A 16,916-nucleotide genomic window follows, 5' to 3' on the forward strand; every position below is an offset into this window, starting at 1 on the left:
AGACTCTGCAAGTGCCTGTTGATTGCAACAGTGCTCGGCAGTGGACATCAGGCAGTGGACACTTGGGCAGTGAGCACTCAGGAAGTGGGCTTGGGCCGTGGGCACTTGGGCCGTGGACATCGGGTCCCTCGTCTCTGGAGCATGGCTTCTGCACACCACAGGGTCTGAAGTGAGAGGAGTGGGCTCTCGGGTCCCTGGGGACCAGCATGGGGATCAGCAAGGAGGCTCGCAGCACTCCAGGTTCCCACAGCTGCCTGCGTCTGGTCTCATCCTGGAGCTGTGGTGGCCCTGGCCGTGGCTGGTGGCCAGCAGCTTGGGCCACATGTCCCCGTCGCAGGGCTTCGAGTGTCTGCCACTGTGACCAGAGGGTCCCGAGTTGTGCAGCTCTGGCGGGCAGTCAGGTGCTGGAGTAACTGGCACCTGCCCTCTCCCACCTGGGTATGGGCTCCCCTCTGCAGGGAGGGGCTGACCCCGTGGCTCCCTCCTCCCCCTCTGCTGGCCCCAGATGACACCCGCTGTGAGCCCTGCAGGCACCAGGCAGCGTCCTTTACTCGTTCACTTCTTATTTTTTCAGGTTGCTCACTTACTGAGAGCCAGGCGCCAGCCAGGGACCACGGGGCCACCGGCAGACGAGTGGCCGCACAGCTGCCTGTGCTGCCACCCTGGCCCTGGGCCTTTGTGCGGAGCCAGCGTCTCTTGCTGCGGATGTGGAGGGCTGGGTGGTAGCTGCAGCCGTAGGCCACCTTCTCACATCCCCCGTAGAGACACTGGTCTCCTCCTCTCTCCCGAGTGCAGGCCGGCTGCCCCTCTGGCCAGCAGGCTGCTCTGCTGTGGCCCTGCCCCTCACAGCCCCGCTTCCCTCCTGCGCCCCATCACTGCCATCTATTACTGGTGCACCACCAACTGCTGCCCCCGCAGGGCCCACGGTGCTGAGGTGGGACCAGGCAGGGCCTCCCACACAGGCAGGTCATTGCTGAGCCGTGTACCCTTCTGACGGGTGTGAGGCCTTGCCCCTCTATAAAGGGCTGGCGGGAGATGGCCTGGCCTGGGTGGGGAGCCGTCCATCAGGACGTGAGTCACAGGCCACCTGGCTGGCTAGGTGTCTGCAGAGTTTAGCTTCTTGGTGCCTCGCTGCCCCCTGCACAGGGCCCGTGTCCCCACATGTCCTTTAAAGGGATGTGGGGGAAACTCTGAGTGTTCTCGGGTCCCTAGCCCTGGCCATTTCTTCCAGGAGCTCAGGGTACCCCTCCTTGCCCTGCAGAACACCAAAGCATATAGACTATTACTGCCCTGGGTCTTTTCTGTTTGTTAGAAAAGCTCTTTATGGAGCTACAATCACACACCAAACATTGCCCCTGCGCACACCGCACAATCCACTGGCTTCGGTGGACTCACAGTTGTGCGCAGACCTTCCAGAAGCTCCGTGACCACCTGTAGTCATTCCCAAGCCCACCCTCACGCCCTCTCCCCTCAGCCTTGGCCCCAAACGGACATCGTCTCCTTTCTGTCCATGTACATTTGGCCATTCTGGGCTTTTTTTTTTTTTTTAATATATATATAATTGCATTTGACAAACTTAACATCCCTTCATGATAAATACTTTAAACAAATTAGGTATTGAACAGACATACCTCAACATGATAACAGGCCCCCAACTGACATGCTGATGCTAATCCATAATCCAATCACCCCAAAGACCCATCTCTGGACAGTCTACACTGGGGACCAAGTCTCCAATATGTGAGCATTGGGGATGGTCCAGACCCAAACATGAAATATCTGTGATGCATTTTGAATGGATTTTTGCATAACAAAAGTTTAAGTGGAGTTCATCTTTTCATGTGTGGTTATCCGGTTGTCCAGCTATCATTCATTGAAAGATACCCTTTCATTGAGCCATCTTTCCAACTTCATCAAAAGTCAAGGACATATTTGAATGGTTCTGTGTGTGCATTTGTGATTTCCTTTATTGAGCTATGTTTCTGATCCTTTGCTAACACCACACTGTTTTGACTACTGTGGCTTTATAGTAAGACCTAAAATCATAGCGATTCCATAAAATAACTTTATTTTTTTCAAAGTTGTTTTGACTGCACCTGTCAATTTTGGAATTATCTGTATAATATCTGTTTGTATCTGCATGTCCTTGAAGTGTCTTGATTGGAATTACATTATTTCCGTGGGTCATTTAGGAAATAATGACCATTTTGAGGGTCATTTAGGAAATAATGACTACGTTGAGGGTGCCAGTCCCTGAACATGGCCGGCTCTGCCCTCTTGTGGTGTTTTCTCTTAGCTAAGAGATGCTGTGTGTGTTTTGTTAGACTTACACATAAATGAATGTTTCTTCTTTTGTTTTTTCCTGCTTTTCTTCTTTTTCATCTTTTGTAAGAGGGGAGTCTCTCCGTTTCTAGTTGTTGCTAGTAGTTGTCTGTGCCTGTGCAGCCAGTCTGTCTTCCTCTGGTAACTTGGCGGTCCTCTGGTCAGCCTCAGGAGTGTTGGTGAGTAACCTGGGGGACCCCGGGTGCAGTCGTAGTTGCCTTGCCCCGTGCAGCCTCGCAGTTGTCTCTTCTGCCTTGTTGCCATGACTGACCTCCAGCACCAAGCCCAACAAGAGTAGTGCAGTGGACATCCTCATCTAGTTCCTGATCTTCATCTAGTGTGATGCCAGCTACAGGCCTTCTAGTAGGTCTCCTTCTATGTATGACGTGCTGGGCTTGTTGATCACACAGGGATGTGGAAGACACTCGGTTGGCTCTTCTCCATCAGGCTGTTGGTACCAGGGGTCCCACTGATGTGGAACCAGCCTGTGTCCCCAGGTGTGCCACTTTTGTTATAGTGGGCATGTGTCCTTAATGATGGTCCCTCCAACAAGGTATCATCGAGCAGTTTTGTTGTGATGTGAAATCCTGGAGGGAGGGGAAGCCTGCCGCACACCTGGGCTGCCCTAGGTCACGGCCTGGAACGGCGTGTCACTGTGCTGACAGCTGTGGGCAGTCATGTATCTGGGCATGTCTAATATAGAAAAGGTACAGTAAAAGGGTGGTATAAAAGGTTTAAGAAAGCACTTACCATGGATGGAGCTTGCAGGAGTGGAAGTCACTCCACTGCACACGTAGGCTGCAGTGGGTTTAAAAAACACAACTTTCTTCCATAATAAGTTAACTTTAGTTTACTGTAACATTTTTCTTTGAAATTCTTTTTAGCTGTCTGACCCATTTGTATGGACCCTTAGCTTAAGACACAACATTGTGTGGCTGCATAGAAATACTTTCTTTCTTTATATCCTACTTCTGTAAGACTTTTTCCTGTTTAGTTTTGTCTTTGCTTCTTAAACTTTTTGGTTATAAGCCGAAACACAGTGTGCATGTCAGTGGAGGCCTGTGCACCAGGTCTCTGTCTTCTGCTGCCTGCCTTGTCCCACAGAAGGCCGTCACTTCCCTGGGGACAGTGTTGTCCTTCAGCGGGAGGCTCTGAAGTAGAGATGAGAGGGTGGTGCAGACAGCATGCACCGTTGGCTGTCCTGGTCTCAGGAACCATGCAGGGCCATTTCCACAGCCCCTCCGCCTGCCTGGGCTGCACGCGGGCTGCAGCGCCGTAGCCCTGACTTGGCCCTGGGTAGTTCTCAGCTCCATTGTGCTCAGGCCACCGTCGCATGCACAGCCCAGCGTGGCGCCCCGTGCTGACCTTTGCTGAGGCCTTGGCCTTCGTGGGACGTGGGCCTTGGTTCTCTGGTCTTGTGCTCTCTGCGCCTGGCCTCACACTGCGGGGAGCGTCCCTCCTCTTCTGCTCTGCAGGTTGGGTAGAGTCCACCAGGGCAACCTCTCGGCCTGGAGCTCTCTTTTATGAGGTCTAGCTATGAGTTGTTACGTAGAGTGTGGTCCTAGCCCGTTCTGTCATCCCTTGTGTCCTGGCTGCGTCTGGGAGTGGGCTTGAGGAACCGGCGTTCACCCCGTTGTTGACCGTGTGTGTCCAGCGCTCCTCTCCCTCCACTTGCTGATGCTCTGAGTCTTCTGTTCTTATTTCTGTGGAAGCTTATGTTTCATTGCTTTGATATTTTTCCCAGAGAACTACTTTTGGGTTCACTGAATTTTTCCCCCTCCTATTGTTCTTCTCTTTTCAATTTTACCCATTTCTGTTCTTACCTTGGATCACTTCTTCAATTTGATTTTGGCTTGTTTTTCTCTTTTTCTAGCTTCTTCTGGTGATTTGAGACCTTTCCTCTGTACTAATAGATGCATTTGAGTCTATGAGTTTTCCCCCAACCACTGCTTTAGCTGCATCCCTCAGATTTCAATAGGGTGTATTTTCATTTTCATTCAATTCAAAATATTTTTAAATTTTCCTTAAGACTTTCTTTTTTTGGCCATGGATACTTAGAGTGTCTGTGTTTTTTCTGAATGCTCGGTGATTTTTCTGTTATCCAGTATTGATTTTCTAGTTTAATTTCATTGCAGTCAGGATGCATACATGGTATGATTTCATTATGTTTAAATTTGTTGAGGTGTTTTCCGTGGCCCAGAGTGTGCTTTCTTTTAGCGGCAGATCTGGTGTGAGTGAGGAAGTGTGTCCTGCTGGGCCTGGTTGGAGGGCGCTGCTCACGTTGGAAAGGTGGTGGCTGGCACAGCTCCGCTCTGCATTTCTTGGGTTTCCTCATTGCTTGTTCTATGACTAAAGTGAAGAGTTTTGGAGTCTCCTGTTTTGTGTTTGCATGGTATGTATGATTCTATCCCACCATGATTGTATTTGAAGTAAATTTCTCATAGACAGCATGTGATTGGTCAAGATCTTTCTTCAGTCCAGCCTGACAAGCTCTGTCACTTAACTGGTGTGTTTAGACCATTTACGTTTAGTGTGATTTCTGATGATGCCACTTTATCCTGTTTACTGTTTTGCCCTGGGTTTTTCATTTCTGGGCTTCGGCGATAAGAGTGTAGTTGCTCATTTCCCACAGCCTCCTGGGAATCAACACCATCATGCTTCCAGAAAACTGCAGAGCCTTGCCACACGCAGGCCACACCACCCCACCCTTGTCAGTGGCAGCTTCAGGCATGACTGTGCCTTCAGCTTCAGAAGTGCAGAGAGCTCGAGAGGCAAGGGTGCGTCCTGTTGGTGCACCCAGACGTTCAGTTTCTGTTGCTTGTGCTTTATCTCTGATGCCCCAAGTCTCCTGCTGCTGCATTCCCTGTTACAGTCTTTGGCGTTACTGGAGACCAGGTCTGCCTGCAACACACTCTTACCCCTCTCCGTCCGTATTCCTGGATTTGGAATTCTGGGTTCATAATTATTTTCTTTTGGAGCTTTAAAACTACAGCTTCACCAGGCGGTGTGATCCCAGTGATTGGGAGGCCGAGGCCAGAGGGTCCATTCAAGACCAGCCGGGCAACCTTGAGACCCTGTGTGAAAATAAGACATAGAGCTGACCGTGGGGCTCAGAGGTAGAGTGCCCCGGGGTTAATCCAAGGACCACACCCACCCACAAAAAAGTCATTCCACTTCTTCCTGCCTCACGTTTCTGAAGAGAAGTCAGTAGTCATTGAACCTTGATCTTCTTTAAGTAAAGCATTGTCCTTTTCTGACTGCCATCAAGATTCTTTCTTTGTCTTCAGTTTGAGTCGTTGATAATTGGATTAGGTATGTGCAGACGTGTACTTGTCCTACCTGGGATCCTCTAAGGTTCTTGAATCCACAGATTTATGTCCTCACCAGATTTGGGGGTTTTACCCAGATTTCACCCGACCTCTTTCTCTTTCCTCCCCAGCTCTCCTCTGACATTTTTCCAGTAGTGGGAGCTGTCCGCTGCTGCTGCCGCCGTCATGCTGGCCCTCTCCACTGCGCCCTTCGTTCCCGGTCCCCTCCTGGGGGTCTGTTCTGTGCTGAGCCACCCAGGGCCCTACTCCCGCTTTACCTCTTCATGTCCTTGCTGAGGCGTTCTGGCTGTTTGACCCATTTCCAGAGTGTGGCCCTCATTTGTGGAGCGTTCTCGTCCCGTGTGCTGTGCGGTCTTTGCCAGGCAGTTCCCACCTCTGTGCCGCCTCCGTCGTCCCACTTGCTGGTGCTCCCTGGTCCTTTGTGTGCTGACTCCTGGACATCCTGGACCTTATGTTATGAGATGCTGGGTCTCGTTCGCACCTATAAAAATAGTGTTCTTATTGGCTAAGATCTGCAAGTCCCAGCCTGCCTTCTCTGGGCCAGCTTTGTGTGCACCTGTCTCAGGTGTACCACCGGGCGCCAGGCTGTCCACAGCAATGGAACACATCCAGGCCAGCAGAGGGAAATCAGCAAGTTTAAATAGCGTTTGCGGTTTGACTTAAAAGCCCAGCTCCCAGCTCCAGAATGCTGCACCCCGGAGCCACTCCAGCAGCCCTGGACAGGAGTTTAGTGTGAGACGTGCCCTGGGGTGGGATTTGGCACAGCCTTTAGAAGTGGACAGGCAGCTCACGTCCAGCTGGGGCCCTGAGTGCTGAGCTGGGCCAGTCCCGTCTCCAGGTCTGGAGAGCTGCACGCTGCCTGGGGACTAGTGAGGTGGTCCCGGGCTGGGCAAGGGCAGGGCAGGAGGGTGGCCCTGGCGGGACGGAGCTCTCTCCACAGAGGGCTGTGTCTAATTCCAAAAAGCACCTGGGCCGGGATGGGAGCTCCACAACAGGGGAGACCCTCTCCGAAGGGAGTGGCCCAGTCCGACCTGCCCGTCCTCCCCCCTTCTGCAGGTGTCCCCGGGGTTTGAAGAGAAGGAAGGGGAGCTGCTGGTCAGGGGACCCTCTGTGTTCCGAGAATACTGGGACAGACCAGAAGAGACAAGAAGTGCGTTCACCGCGGATGGCTGGTTTAAGACAGGTAGGCAGATCTGCAGGCTGGGGCCACCTGGTGGGCTGCTGTCCTGTGCCTGAGTACCCAGCTTCCCCCGGCTCCCAGAAGAGGGTCCTCAGGCTGATGTCCCTCAGGAGACAGAGCCCGCCACACAACGCCCTCTGTCCTCTGGCACACGCGTGTGCACGCCCAGCGGCCTAGCCCCACACGCTCCTTCCAAGTGGTCCTGCGGCCCCTGTCCAGCCACAGCCTTGCCTGTGAGTCCTCCCCCTCGGGCCAGGGCCACTATGGTGCTCTATGTGGTCCTGCCCTGTTGCCCCCACCAAGTCCCTCTGCCCCGTGGCCTGCCCTGCAGCTCGGGGTGTGGGCCAGTGTGGCGTCCTTTCTCCTGAGACACCACCTAGCGCTGAGCAGCCGCCCTCCTCCGTCCTGCCTCCTCTGTGAGAAGCGGGCCTGGCCCGGGATCCAGAGTCCTGCAGGACACGGCAGGTATGGGTGTGCCCTGGTGGCAGTGTGGCTTTGGCAGGAGGACACACACAGGAGGAGCCCCTGCCTTCAGTGGGCGCGGGGTGGTCTTCCTCCTCGCCTGCCTTTAGTGGGAGCGTGTTCATTTGGTAATTCTTAAGGCAATTCCAAAAAGCTCATTTCCCACGGTGCAGTTTGCTGGCCTCTGTGACAAAGGGGCTGACTCCTTGCTCTTGGGGGCTAGCGGGTCAGGCAGGCAGGTCTTGTGCGTCTGAGAGGAGAGAGGTAGGGAGGAGGCCCGGGGCTCACGAGTGTAGCCTCAGCCTGGTGGCCCCCAGACCCTGGAAGCAGGGCTTCTCAGCCCACCAGACCCGCATGGTCAGGAGGCCACAGGAGCCAGCCCTGGGGGCCCGAGTCACCGGGTCACAGAAGACGAGGACCCAGCCACCTGGAGATCCAAGTGCAGTTGAGACAACCCCGGGTGGAATTTCAGACGAGGATCCTCCCTGCTGAGGAGCAGGGATGCCCAGGAGCTGCCCCTGCCCCCCTGCACTGGCTCTGGCCATTCACCTCTCAGTCACCTTCCCGTCCTCTCCCAGTGAGGGAGGCCACAGAGAGCCCCACAGATGGGCGAGGACAGGGCTGGGCGTGCTGCGGGCAGGCATGCGGGTGCTGCAGAAGTGAGGGCGAGCCTTTCATGAGCCCAGAACAGGCTGCTGCCCTGGACAGGCTCCACACAGACCGCCTTGTGGGGGTCAGAGGTCGGGAGTCGCCAGCTGTGGTCAGCTTGTCATGTGCCCCGCGGGCCCCTCGGAGCCTCCCACTGGGCGAGCTTTCTGGTGGACACCAGCCTGCCCTGATCATCCCTCAGCGGCCACAGGGAACTCTGCTTCTGAACTGCCCACGTCCCCAGGGCCCGAGCCCATGCAGCCCCGCACAGGCCCTGGCTGGCTCATGGTCACCTCTTTTGGTTTCATTCCCTTTATTTTAAAATGAAGACAAAAGCTGTTGGTTTGTTCTTTTCTCCCCACTTAAAAGCATAGGAACCCAACAGTGTAGGTTTTGCCAAGGTCGGGACACCCGTGTCACCTCTGGGTGACATGCACAGGGTGTCCAGCTGAGAGGAGGGCCCAGCGCCTCTGGGTGACGTGTGGGGCGTCTGGCTGAGAGGAGGCCAGTGCCCTGGCGGCATGAGAGGAGCAGCACAGGTTGGCCGTTGGAGCGGTGTCCTGGAGAAGGTGACCTCACGCTCAGCTCGGTTTCACTTGGGGTACACCAGACAGCAAGGGAGCGCAGGGGCCACTGGCTCTGGGGGTGAGGCCTGGGGGTGCACGCCTTTGTCACAGGCCGTTAGTGACGCAGCCTGCATAACGAGAGCCTCAGTCAGCTGCAGCTGCGCTCCTGCAGGGAGCTGATACCGACCGAGTGGAAATCAGGGTAGGTTAGACTTGACCCTTTCCCTGGCCAGCCCCTCCTGCTGTCCCGGTGCTTGGGAAGGGCCCAGTCTGCCAGCTCCTCGGTGGCCTCCGTGGGCCCGCCGGGACATCTCTGCCCTGGGAATGAGCAAGGAGCTTCCCGGAACCCCCCCCGCGGTCTCCACATCTGTGCAGTCAGGAACAGAAGGGTCCCTGGGACAAGTCCCCGAGCTTCTCCAGACTCACTCCCCCCAGGCTGTTCAGAGGACCCGACGCTTACCTGTCGCCAGGCAGGGTGAGCCCAGGAGCCGGGAGCCTGTAGAGGCTTCTGCCTGGCTGGTGCCGTGGGCAAATGGCAGCTCGTTCTGGGGCTCATTCAAGAGTGACCTGGGCTCAGGAGAGAGCGTCCCTGCCAGTGTCGCTGCAGCAGGGTGGGCGGGATCTTAAAACCATGAATCCTCTCCTGTGTAGCCAGCCAGGGTAGGGAGTGGACAGGGAGTGTCCCAGGTCCCAGCATAGTTACAGGGGTGCGTGAGGGGTGGTGGGGCAGGGCCTGCTCAGGGAGAGGATGGGGGCGTCTGCTCTTGCAGAGAGCAGCCCTGACCCCCAGCACCGAGCTGAGTGGCGGCACATGGAGGCTTGTGGGCACCACGTGCAGGTCCCCCTGCGTTTTCACCCTGCAGCGTGTGGCTGGCTGCTAGGCCACTGCTGCCCTGGCCTGTGTCAGTCTGCAGCTGTGCTGTGGACCTTCACCCTGTGCTCTTGCCCAGAGCCATGGTGAGTGCAGACCTGTGGAGGTCATGGCCAGCACCATTGGACCCACCAAGACCTGGGCTGGGAGTGAGATTCTGCTTGGCACCTGTCCTGTCAGCAGGTGGGGGCTCTGCATGGGAAGTTCCCCCGGAGAAGCTCGAGCTGGGAGGAGACCACAGGGGAGTCCATGCAGACAGACGGTGGCCCCAGGCTTCCCGAGACCCAGCCAGGGCCACAGGAGCGGGCATCTGGGCCAAGGCTCCACGTGTGCTGGGCAGAAAGGAGCGTGACCTCTGTGGGCAGCATGGACCCAGGTGGAGCCCCGGCCTGCTGGCCCAGAGGACATGGGGTTTCTTCAGTGGGCAACAGGAAGCCTGGTCCTGCACCTGTCTGGCTATGTAAGCAGCTGCTGCGCCCTTCCAGGGGGCGTGCCACCCCACAGAGCTGTCACGCAAGAGCAGAGGGCCCAGGTATGGGCACCAGCACAGGTCCAGGCCACACCTCCAGCCCAAGCACCCTCTGACCACGGCAGAGATGTGTGCTACCTGTCACTGCAGGCCACCCCGTCCCCAAGCCCTGACCCTTGCATGCGCACCTTTGCTGCACTCGGTGCGGACACCTCAGCACTAGGAAGCCGGGGGCAGGTAGCCTGGAAAGAGCCCAGCAGCCACCTCTTCTGAGACCCTGCCCCTGCCCACAGCCAAGGAATTGCTCCAGAAAGCCTGAGCCCTACTCAGGAGACCCAGGCCAGGCCCCAGCTCCACATCTGACCCCACAGTGACCTGGCCGTTCAGCAGAACTGGGAAGTCCAGCTGTCACCTGAGGCTGCAGCCGTGTGGGTGAGGGTTGCAGAGGGTTGCCAGCCTGAGCCGTGGTTAGAGTCCAGCACTTGCTTGCCCTGCATGGTCACCAGGGCAGGTCACCAGCCACAGAGGATAGCTGAGTCTCCAGCCGGGGTCAGTGGAGGGTCAGTGGAGGCCAGGCACATGCTTGGGCAGCTAGAGGCATGGGGCAGGTTACACATAGTGTCTTGCCAGCCATGGGAAGCTGTGACCCTGTGACCTCAGGGCGTACACACTGGGGACAGGTCTGCAGAAGGCCCAGCATGACCCATGGCAGGGCAGAAGACCTCGCAGGTGCCTGAGAGGTCAGTAGAGGGTCTAACCCAGTCACTGGGCTTCCTGCTGCTCCCCAGTTCCAGGCAGAGCTGCCACCCCACTCCTGGCCTGGCCTGGCCTGGCCGCACGTCGCACAGTGCGCGTCCCAGGGCCCTGCTCGGTAGCACCGCAGTGTCCAGGCTGCATGAATGCCAGGCTGCATCTGGCCCGCATGGCCCTCCTCTGGCTCCTGGCCAGCGCTGCAGGGCAGGTCCAGGAAAACCCACAGGCTCAGCCCTGCCATCAGGCTGCCTTCTCCCTCAGCTTCTGAATTCTGGGTTTTCGGAGCCTTTGAGGCTGATGCCTGACTCCTTGCTCCTGAGCGTCCCCAATTCCTTTATTACGTCACCTGCGCCCGCCCTCATCCCTGTCCTGTGCTGCCGCCCCCGCTGTCCCTCTGTGTGAGTGTTGTCCTGGTCCTTACCCACACAGGGCCTCCCCTCCCTGATTCCAAGGCATTTCCTCCCTGGGGATATCCACCTGCCCATCCCCAAACCTCCGCGTGCCTGGTCTCAGAAGTGAGAGGCGGAATCTCAGGCGCTGGCAGTGTGGGGCACCCCCAGAGGGCAGAGGGAAGGCGTGTGCCCACCAATAGCTGGTGCCGCCCAGAGCCCCTCACAGCCTATGTGTGCCAGACTGTCTTTACCCCCAGGGCTCAGCTGGGGCCAGGCCGTCCCAACAGAGGACACCAGGAGAGTCAGGACCTCACGGGGAGGGTGTAGGAGGGGCCTCGGGGCAGGCAGGAACATCTGGGGAGGCCAAGTCCAGGGCAGGACAATGGCTCCCCCGCGCAGCCCCCACACTGGCATCTGGGTGCCTAGAGGCCCAGGGGAGCCGGGTCAGACACCTGCAGGGACCCCAGTGCCAGGCAGCACCTCCCTTGGACAGTGAGCAGCTGAGCATGCAGCCCTGGGGCAGGAGAGCCAGCACTGGGGCAGTGATGTGCTCAGGGAAGCCATCGACCAGCGAGTGGCCACGGCTGAGGCAGGAGCATCGCAAATTCAAGGCCATCCTCGACAACTGAACACGGCCTCGTCTCAGAAAAAATAAGAAGGGCTGGAGATGTAGCTCAGTGGCAGATTGCCCCCGGGTTGAATCCCCAGTAACGCCCCAAAAAAGAAAAGGGGCGGGTGTGGCCTGGTGGCAGAGCACCCTTGGGTTCAGTCACCAGGGAGGCCGCCTGGTCCTGGGGACATGGCTGAAGCCAGGCTACAGTGGAGCTGGAGGCAGGAACAAGCCAGGACAGGGTGTGTCCACCATCCCGTCAGCCCACCCCGCGTCCTGTCCTGCTGGCCAGTGCCCACAGGCAGGCTGTCCCGGGACAAGCGGGAGGCCACCCACAGCTCCTATGTCTCCCTCAGTGCAGAGCCACTGCACTGGAGGCCTCCAGGCCCACCTCCTCCATGAACAAGCCTGGAGCCCCTCTGGCACCCGTCCATCTTGCTTGGTAGATGGGAGCACGCCCCAAGCTGCAGGTCACAAACTTGGCAGGAGGTGGATGGTACCAGGGGTCAGCAGTGACGTGCTGTGAGACATTCATGGCCCCGGGGAGGGGAGCCTGTGCAGACTGGGGGCAACATGCATCTGCAGAAACGCAGCGTCCCCGACCCAGGAAGCCGCCTGGGCAGGGTGCAGCCTTCCACTGGCCCTGCACCCGCCCGCTGCCCTGTGGCTGAGCATCCAGATCTCAGTGGTCATGGGATCCTGGGGAGGAACAAGTGAGTGGCTGGCTGTTTCAGGTGGCAGAGGTCAGGGGCGAGGGCAGGAGGACCCCTCTCATCAGGGAAGCGTGGCAGTGACCCTGCAGGTCTGGGATGTGCCTGTTCACGCCCAGCCCAGGCGGGGATGTCCTCAGGGGCCCACAACAGGCCAGAAGGGCGACGTGGGTTAGCCAGGCTCTGCCGGCTCCACAGCTCTCGTCTGTCTGCACAAGGCTGGGTCAGTGTCAGGGCTGTCCCTCACGCCTCCTGCTCAGGGTCAGCTGCCCAGCTGGTGTGCTGCCCTGTGCAGAAAGGCCCCTCACTAACAGTGGCCAGTCACCACTGATGGCAGTGGCAGGGACAGGCCCACGTGCAGCCTGCAGCGCAGGGTGTCACAGGCCTGATCCCACTGGCTCCAGGCATGTTGTGGGCACTGGCTTGACCCTGTGGAGGCCATGTCCCGGTCCCCCAGGCACAGGGCAGGACAGTGGAGAGATGTGAGTGATGGGTGCCAGGGGCTGGTGGCCAAGGTGACCACAGGCGCCCCAGGGTTTTCTGCTGGGGACTAGGCGCACCCAGGTTGCCCTGGGGATGTCACAGAGCCCACTTTTTCAGGGGACACTGCTGTGTTCAAGGATGGCAAGTACTGGATCCGAGGCCGGACCTCAGTGGACATCATCAAGACCGGAGGCTACAAAGTCAGCGCCCTGGAGGTGGAGCGGCACCTGCTGGCCCACCCCAGCATCGCAGGTGAGCACTTGCCAGCTGCTCGGGACCTTTCCCTGCTCGTGGCAGCTGGGGCCCGGCCTGAGCTACTGCCCCCCCGAACCCCAGTTTGGCTTCCAGGTGACGAGGCGCACACCCGGTCTGCAGGACAGTATGGGGAGGCAGACCCCGGAGACACCACGGGGAGCCGTCCTCACACCCGAGGGGAGCCAGTAGGGCTTTCCAGAGCCTGGACGTGGCTGGGCTGCTGTCCACCTTCTCTGCGAGGCCCTACTGCTGCTTGACCCGCGCGGTCACTGGGGACTTCCCAGGTGTCCCAGCCTGACCTTCTGTTCTAGATGTGGCCGTGATTGGGATTCCAGATGTGACATGGGGCCAGCGGGTCACAGCTGTGGTGACTCTTCGAGAAGGACACTCATTGTCCCTCAGGGACCTCAAGGAGTGGGCGAGGTAGGGCAGGGGCCCAGGATGGAGTGTCCTGGGGACTGAGGGGCAGAGTGGACTGTCCTGGGATGTGTAATGACAGGGTGGACCATCCTGGGCAATGAGGAGATGGCCTGGTCTTGGCACTGTCCCTTTTAGAGGTGGACAAGAGGAGCAGCCAGGCCAGCAGTGAGGCCTGTGGGCGGTGCTGTCTCTGAGTGCAGACCTGGAGAGAGGACACCCCTGCCCTGACAGGATGGGGCAGAGGGCACGTCCTGGGCCCTGGGCCGTCCCTGCTCCAGGGTCAGTCTCAGATGGGCAGCAGGCCCTCCCCTTCTAGACCTGCGGAGCCAGGCCCCGTGTCCTGAGCCCCCACCCCTTCCCCTTCCCATCCTCAGGGTGGCCCAGCTGCTCGTGCCATGCTGGCCCCTTGCTGGCCTGCAGCAGAGCCTCCCCTGGGCCCTGCCCATGCTCCCCACGGGCCACTCTCCTCCCGCGTTGGCCCCGGTGGGTTCAGGCATCCCCAGGGACCACCCGGGCCTGGTGGCCAAGGTGACCACAGGTGGTCCCGCCCAGACTAGGCTGAGCTGTCCTTCAAGGCCAGGCAGGATGATGGGGACCCTCTAGGACCTTCAGGGCGGAGCCTCAAGGGGCCAGCAGACGGCTGCAGCTGCGACCCAGCTGTATCCCAGCCCTCCCAGACCAGGGCCTCCCACTCTCGCACTCTGCCCAGCCCGTCCCCTCCTCCTCCGGCTGAGGTGGCTCCGGCTCGTCCAGAACAGTCTCCAGCAGCGGGAGCCTGTGCTGCGTCGGGGCAGTTGGCGTCCCCGAGGGCAGCACGCGGGAACACAGGCGGGTGGCTTCGGCTGTGATGAGCAGCGGTGCCCTGCGCTGAGAGCCGCAGGAGCACCCCTGGAGGGCTCACCAGCCTCTGCTTCTGAGCGCTTGTCTCTGGTTCTGGTCAGCTCCTGCCCAGCACCCGCAGGGCCCCTGTTGGCCCTTGGGCTCACAACGGTGCCTGTGAGGAGACCCGAGACAGGGGACTGGTGCAGAGGCCCGGGCACACTGCCAAGTGCAGCCGCGCAGAGCCCTGTGGGGGTCCAGAACTACTGGTACTGCAGACCCTGTCCCCTGATGGCCAGGAGCCGTCCCCTGGAGCTGGAGCAGCTGCGGGGGGCAGGCCAGCCTGGGGACGAGTCCCCCTCATGACTCACAGGTCTGCCTGCCGCTAGGGTCCTGGCCCAGCACCATGGGGATGTGGAAGGGCTGCCTGGACAGGTCACTTATGGGCACAGAGAAAGTCGCGAACATGACTCACCCAAACACTGTTGAATGTAGACAGCACACTTCAGTGACAAGGTGGGCCACATGGTTGGGCCTCAGGGTCTGCGGGCCTCAGTGGTCTCCTGGTCTCAGTGGTCTGCTAATCTGTTGGTCTCCTGGTCTTGGTAGCCTGCTGATCTTGGTGGTCTACTGGTCTCAATGGCCTCCTGGTCTCAGTGGCCTCCTGCTCTCAGTGGCCTCCTGGTCTCAGTGGCCTGCTGGTCTCTTGGGTTCCTGGTCTCAGTGGTTTGCTGGCCTAGTGCTCTGTTGGCCTCAGGTCTCCTGGCCTCAAGGGTCCCCTGGTCTTGAAGGTCTGCATGTCCTGCCCAGCCTGCCAGGCTTCCTGGTGTCTGCTCAGGTCTCCACATGGCCTGCAGGGCCGGCAGCCCCCTCTGCCCACTGCCCCCTCAGGCTCTCAGACCTCCTTGTGGCACAGCTGTGCGGGGGAACAGGCCCCCCAGGGGCAGCTCTTCCCAGCTCCCAGGTGGGCCCCCAGTAGGCACCTCCGCCTCTCACTGTGGTTGCTCTGGACAGGCCCATCCCCAGGGTGTGACCTTGTCCGGGAAGCCGTGAATGTGCCGTGGTCTTTGTGGTGTGAGTGACAGTTGGACACTGGCCCCTTCCTGTGTTCAGCCACTCCCAAGCTCCTGGGGAAGAGATGGGGTATGGTCACAGGCCCTGACCAGGCTGGGGCCCAGGTCGGGTCCATGCTGCTGAGTCCCAGCCATGGGGATGTCCCGTGTGCCAGGTGGGGCCGTGCAGGGGCCTCAGCTGCACTTGTCCTGCAGAGGCGTGCTGGCCCCCTACGCCATCCCCTCGGAGCTCCTGCTGGTGGAGGAGATCCCACGGAACCAGATGGGCAAGGTCAACAAGAAGGACCTGGTCGGGCAGTTCTACCCGTCGTGAGCAGAGGAGGCAGCGGTGGGAGCTGGAGGACAAGAGGTGGCCCACGCCCACGGCCATCCCAGGCTCCCCAGTCCTCTGTGTCCTTGTCCAAGGTGCAGCCTCGCAGTCCTAGCCCGCCCCCCCCCCCACCGCCGGGCTGCTGGCCCTCTCCAGGGCAGGTCCCAGGAGGGTCCCGAGGTGCCCTAGGAGAAGAGGTGACGTGAGACGAACACCCGCCTGAGCTGTGTCACCACCTGCACCCAGCGCCTCCCCAGAGCCCCCAGCCGCCCAGTGCCTCCGGGTGGAGCCTGCGTGCCCTGGGCCCCGGGCAGCCGCGCGCAGCTCTGGGACAGCACTCCGACCCTGCAACTCCTGCCACCGTGGGGCCTGCTGTGTGCCAGGAGGAAAATGCATTCCTGAGGCCACAAGCGGCCATTCCGATGACGCTGCTCCTGCTTGGCCAGCTCAGCCTCCCTGGCCCCCGCTGTCTCCTCCATCACTTCTCCTTCCCAGCCCACCTCTCCGCGTGCCCGTCCCCATGGGCAGCTCTGAGCCCTGGGGCTCCTGGCGCAGGCCCTGCTCGCACCCACCACACTGGCTCCCGCTCCCCGTGGCCTCCCGCTCCCCGTGGCCTGGACCCCATGCTCTGCTGCCCCTCGGGAGCCGCCTGCCCTCCCAGGGGAATGTCCCCCGGAGGCCTGTGTGGACCTTCTTAGCAGCTGAGGAAATGCCTCTGCTGGGGAGGCGGCTTAAGGGTGTGGGGTCCTCCCCCATCACCGAATTCACTGTCCAATGAGGAGGCTCAGGTCCCTGGGAGTGCCCCTGCAGTCCCTGCTGCGTCCACAGTATGTGTCACTCAGCCACGAGGCTCTCCCCTGCCCTGGCCTCGCTCGGGCCCCTGCACAGGCCCCAAGGGAGCACGTGGTCACCCCGCGCTGAGACGCAGACCCTCCTGCTAGGATAGCGCGACTGAGCGCCACGCAGCGGCACAGCACCCACTGGCTAGAGGTGCTCACCCCCGCCACACCTGCTCTCCCAACCTGGGGCTGCTGGCAGAGGGTCAGTGCCCCTGCCCACCCTGGCCGTCGGCGGGCAGCCTACTGCCATGGAGTAGCACCAGGAGCAGGCTGGAGTTTACATGGTCACAGGAAGCGGCTCGGGCTGGGCTGGGCTCGGTGGCAGAGCACTTGCCTGTCATGTGAGAGGCACTGGGTTCCATCCTCAGCACCATGTGAAAAATAAATAGGAAAATAAGGGTATTG

The 16,916-nt window shown here is 59.6% G+C and overlaps 1 protein-coding gene and 1 long non-coding RNA gene across 2 annotated transcripts in view; one reads left to right on the forward strand and one right to left on the reverse strand.

The window, feature by feature from the left end:
• Window positions 1-16,913, forward strand: part of Acsf3 (acyl-CoA synthetase family member 3) — a 36,134-nt gene extending 19,221 nt beyond the window's left edge. The window contains exons 7-10 of the mRNA XM_005335419.5: window positions 6,708-6,834; window positions 12,913-13,047; window positions 13,362-13,473; window positions 15,558-16,913. Of these exons, the coding sequence (XP_005335476.2) occupies window positions 6,708-6,834; window positions 12,913-13,047; window positions 13,362-13,473; window positions 15,558-15,675 (492 nt within the window). The 3' untranslated portion in view covers window positions 15,676-16,913. The remainder of the gene's footprint in view (window positions 1-6,707; window positions 6,835-12,912; window positions 13,048-13,361; window positions 13,474-15,557) is intronic.
• LOC120887852 (uncharacterized) lies at window positions 8,238-12,906 on the reverse strand. The gene is made up of 2 exons (XR_005731153.2): window positions 8,968-12,906; window positions 8,238-8,635 (listed from the first exon to the last, which is right to left on the reverse strand). It is a non-coding gene; the product is annotated as an uncharacterized LOC120887852 (long non-coding RNA).
• Window positions 16,914-16,916: the final 3 nt, after the last annotated feature.

This window comes from Ictidomys tridecemlineatus, chromosome 15 (assembly GCF_052094955.1).
Source record: "Ictidomys tridecemlineatus isolate mIctTri1 chromosome 15, mIctTri1.hap1, whole genome shotgun sequence".
Taxonomy (NCBI): Eukaryota; Metazoa; Chordata; class Mammalia; order Rodentia; family Sciuridae; genus Ictidomys; species Ictidomys tridecemlineatus.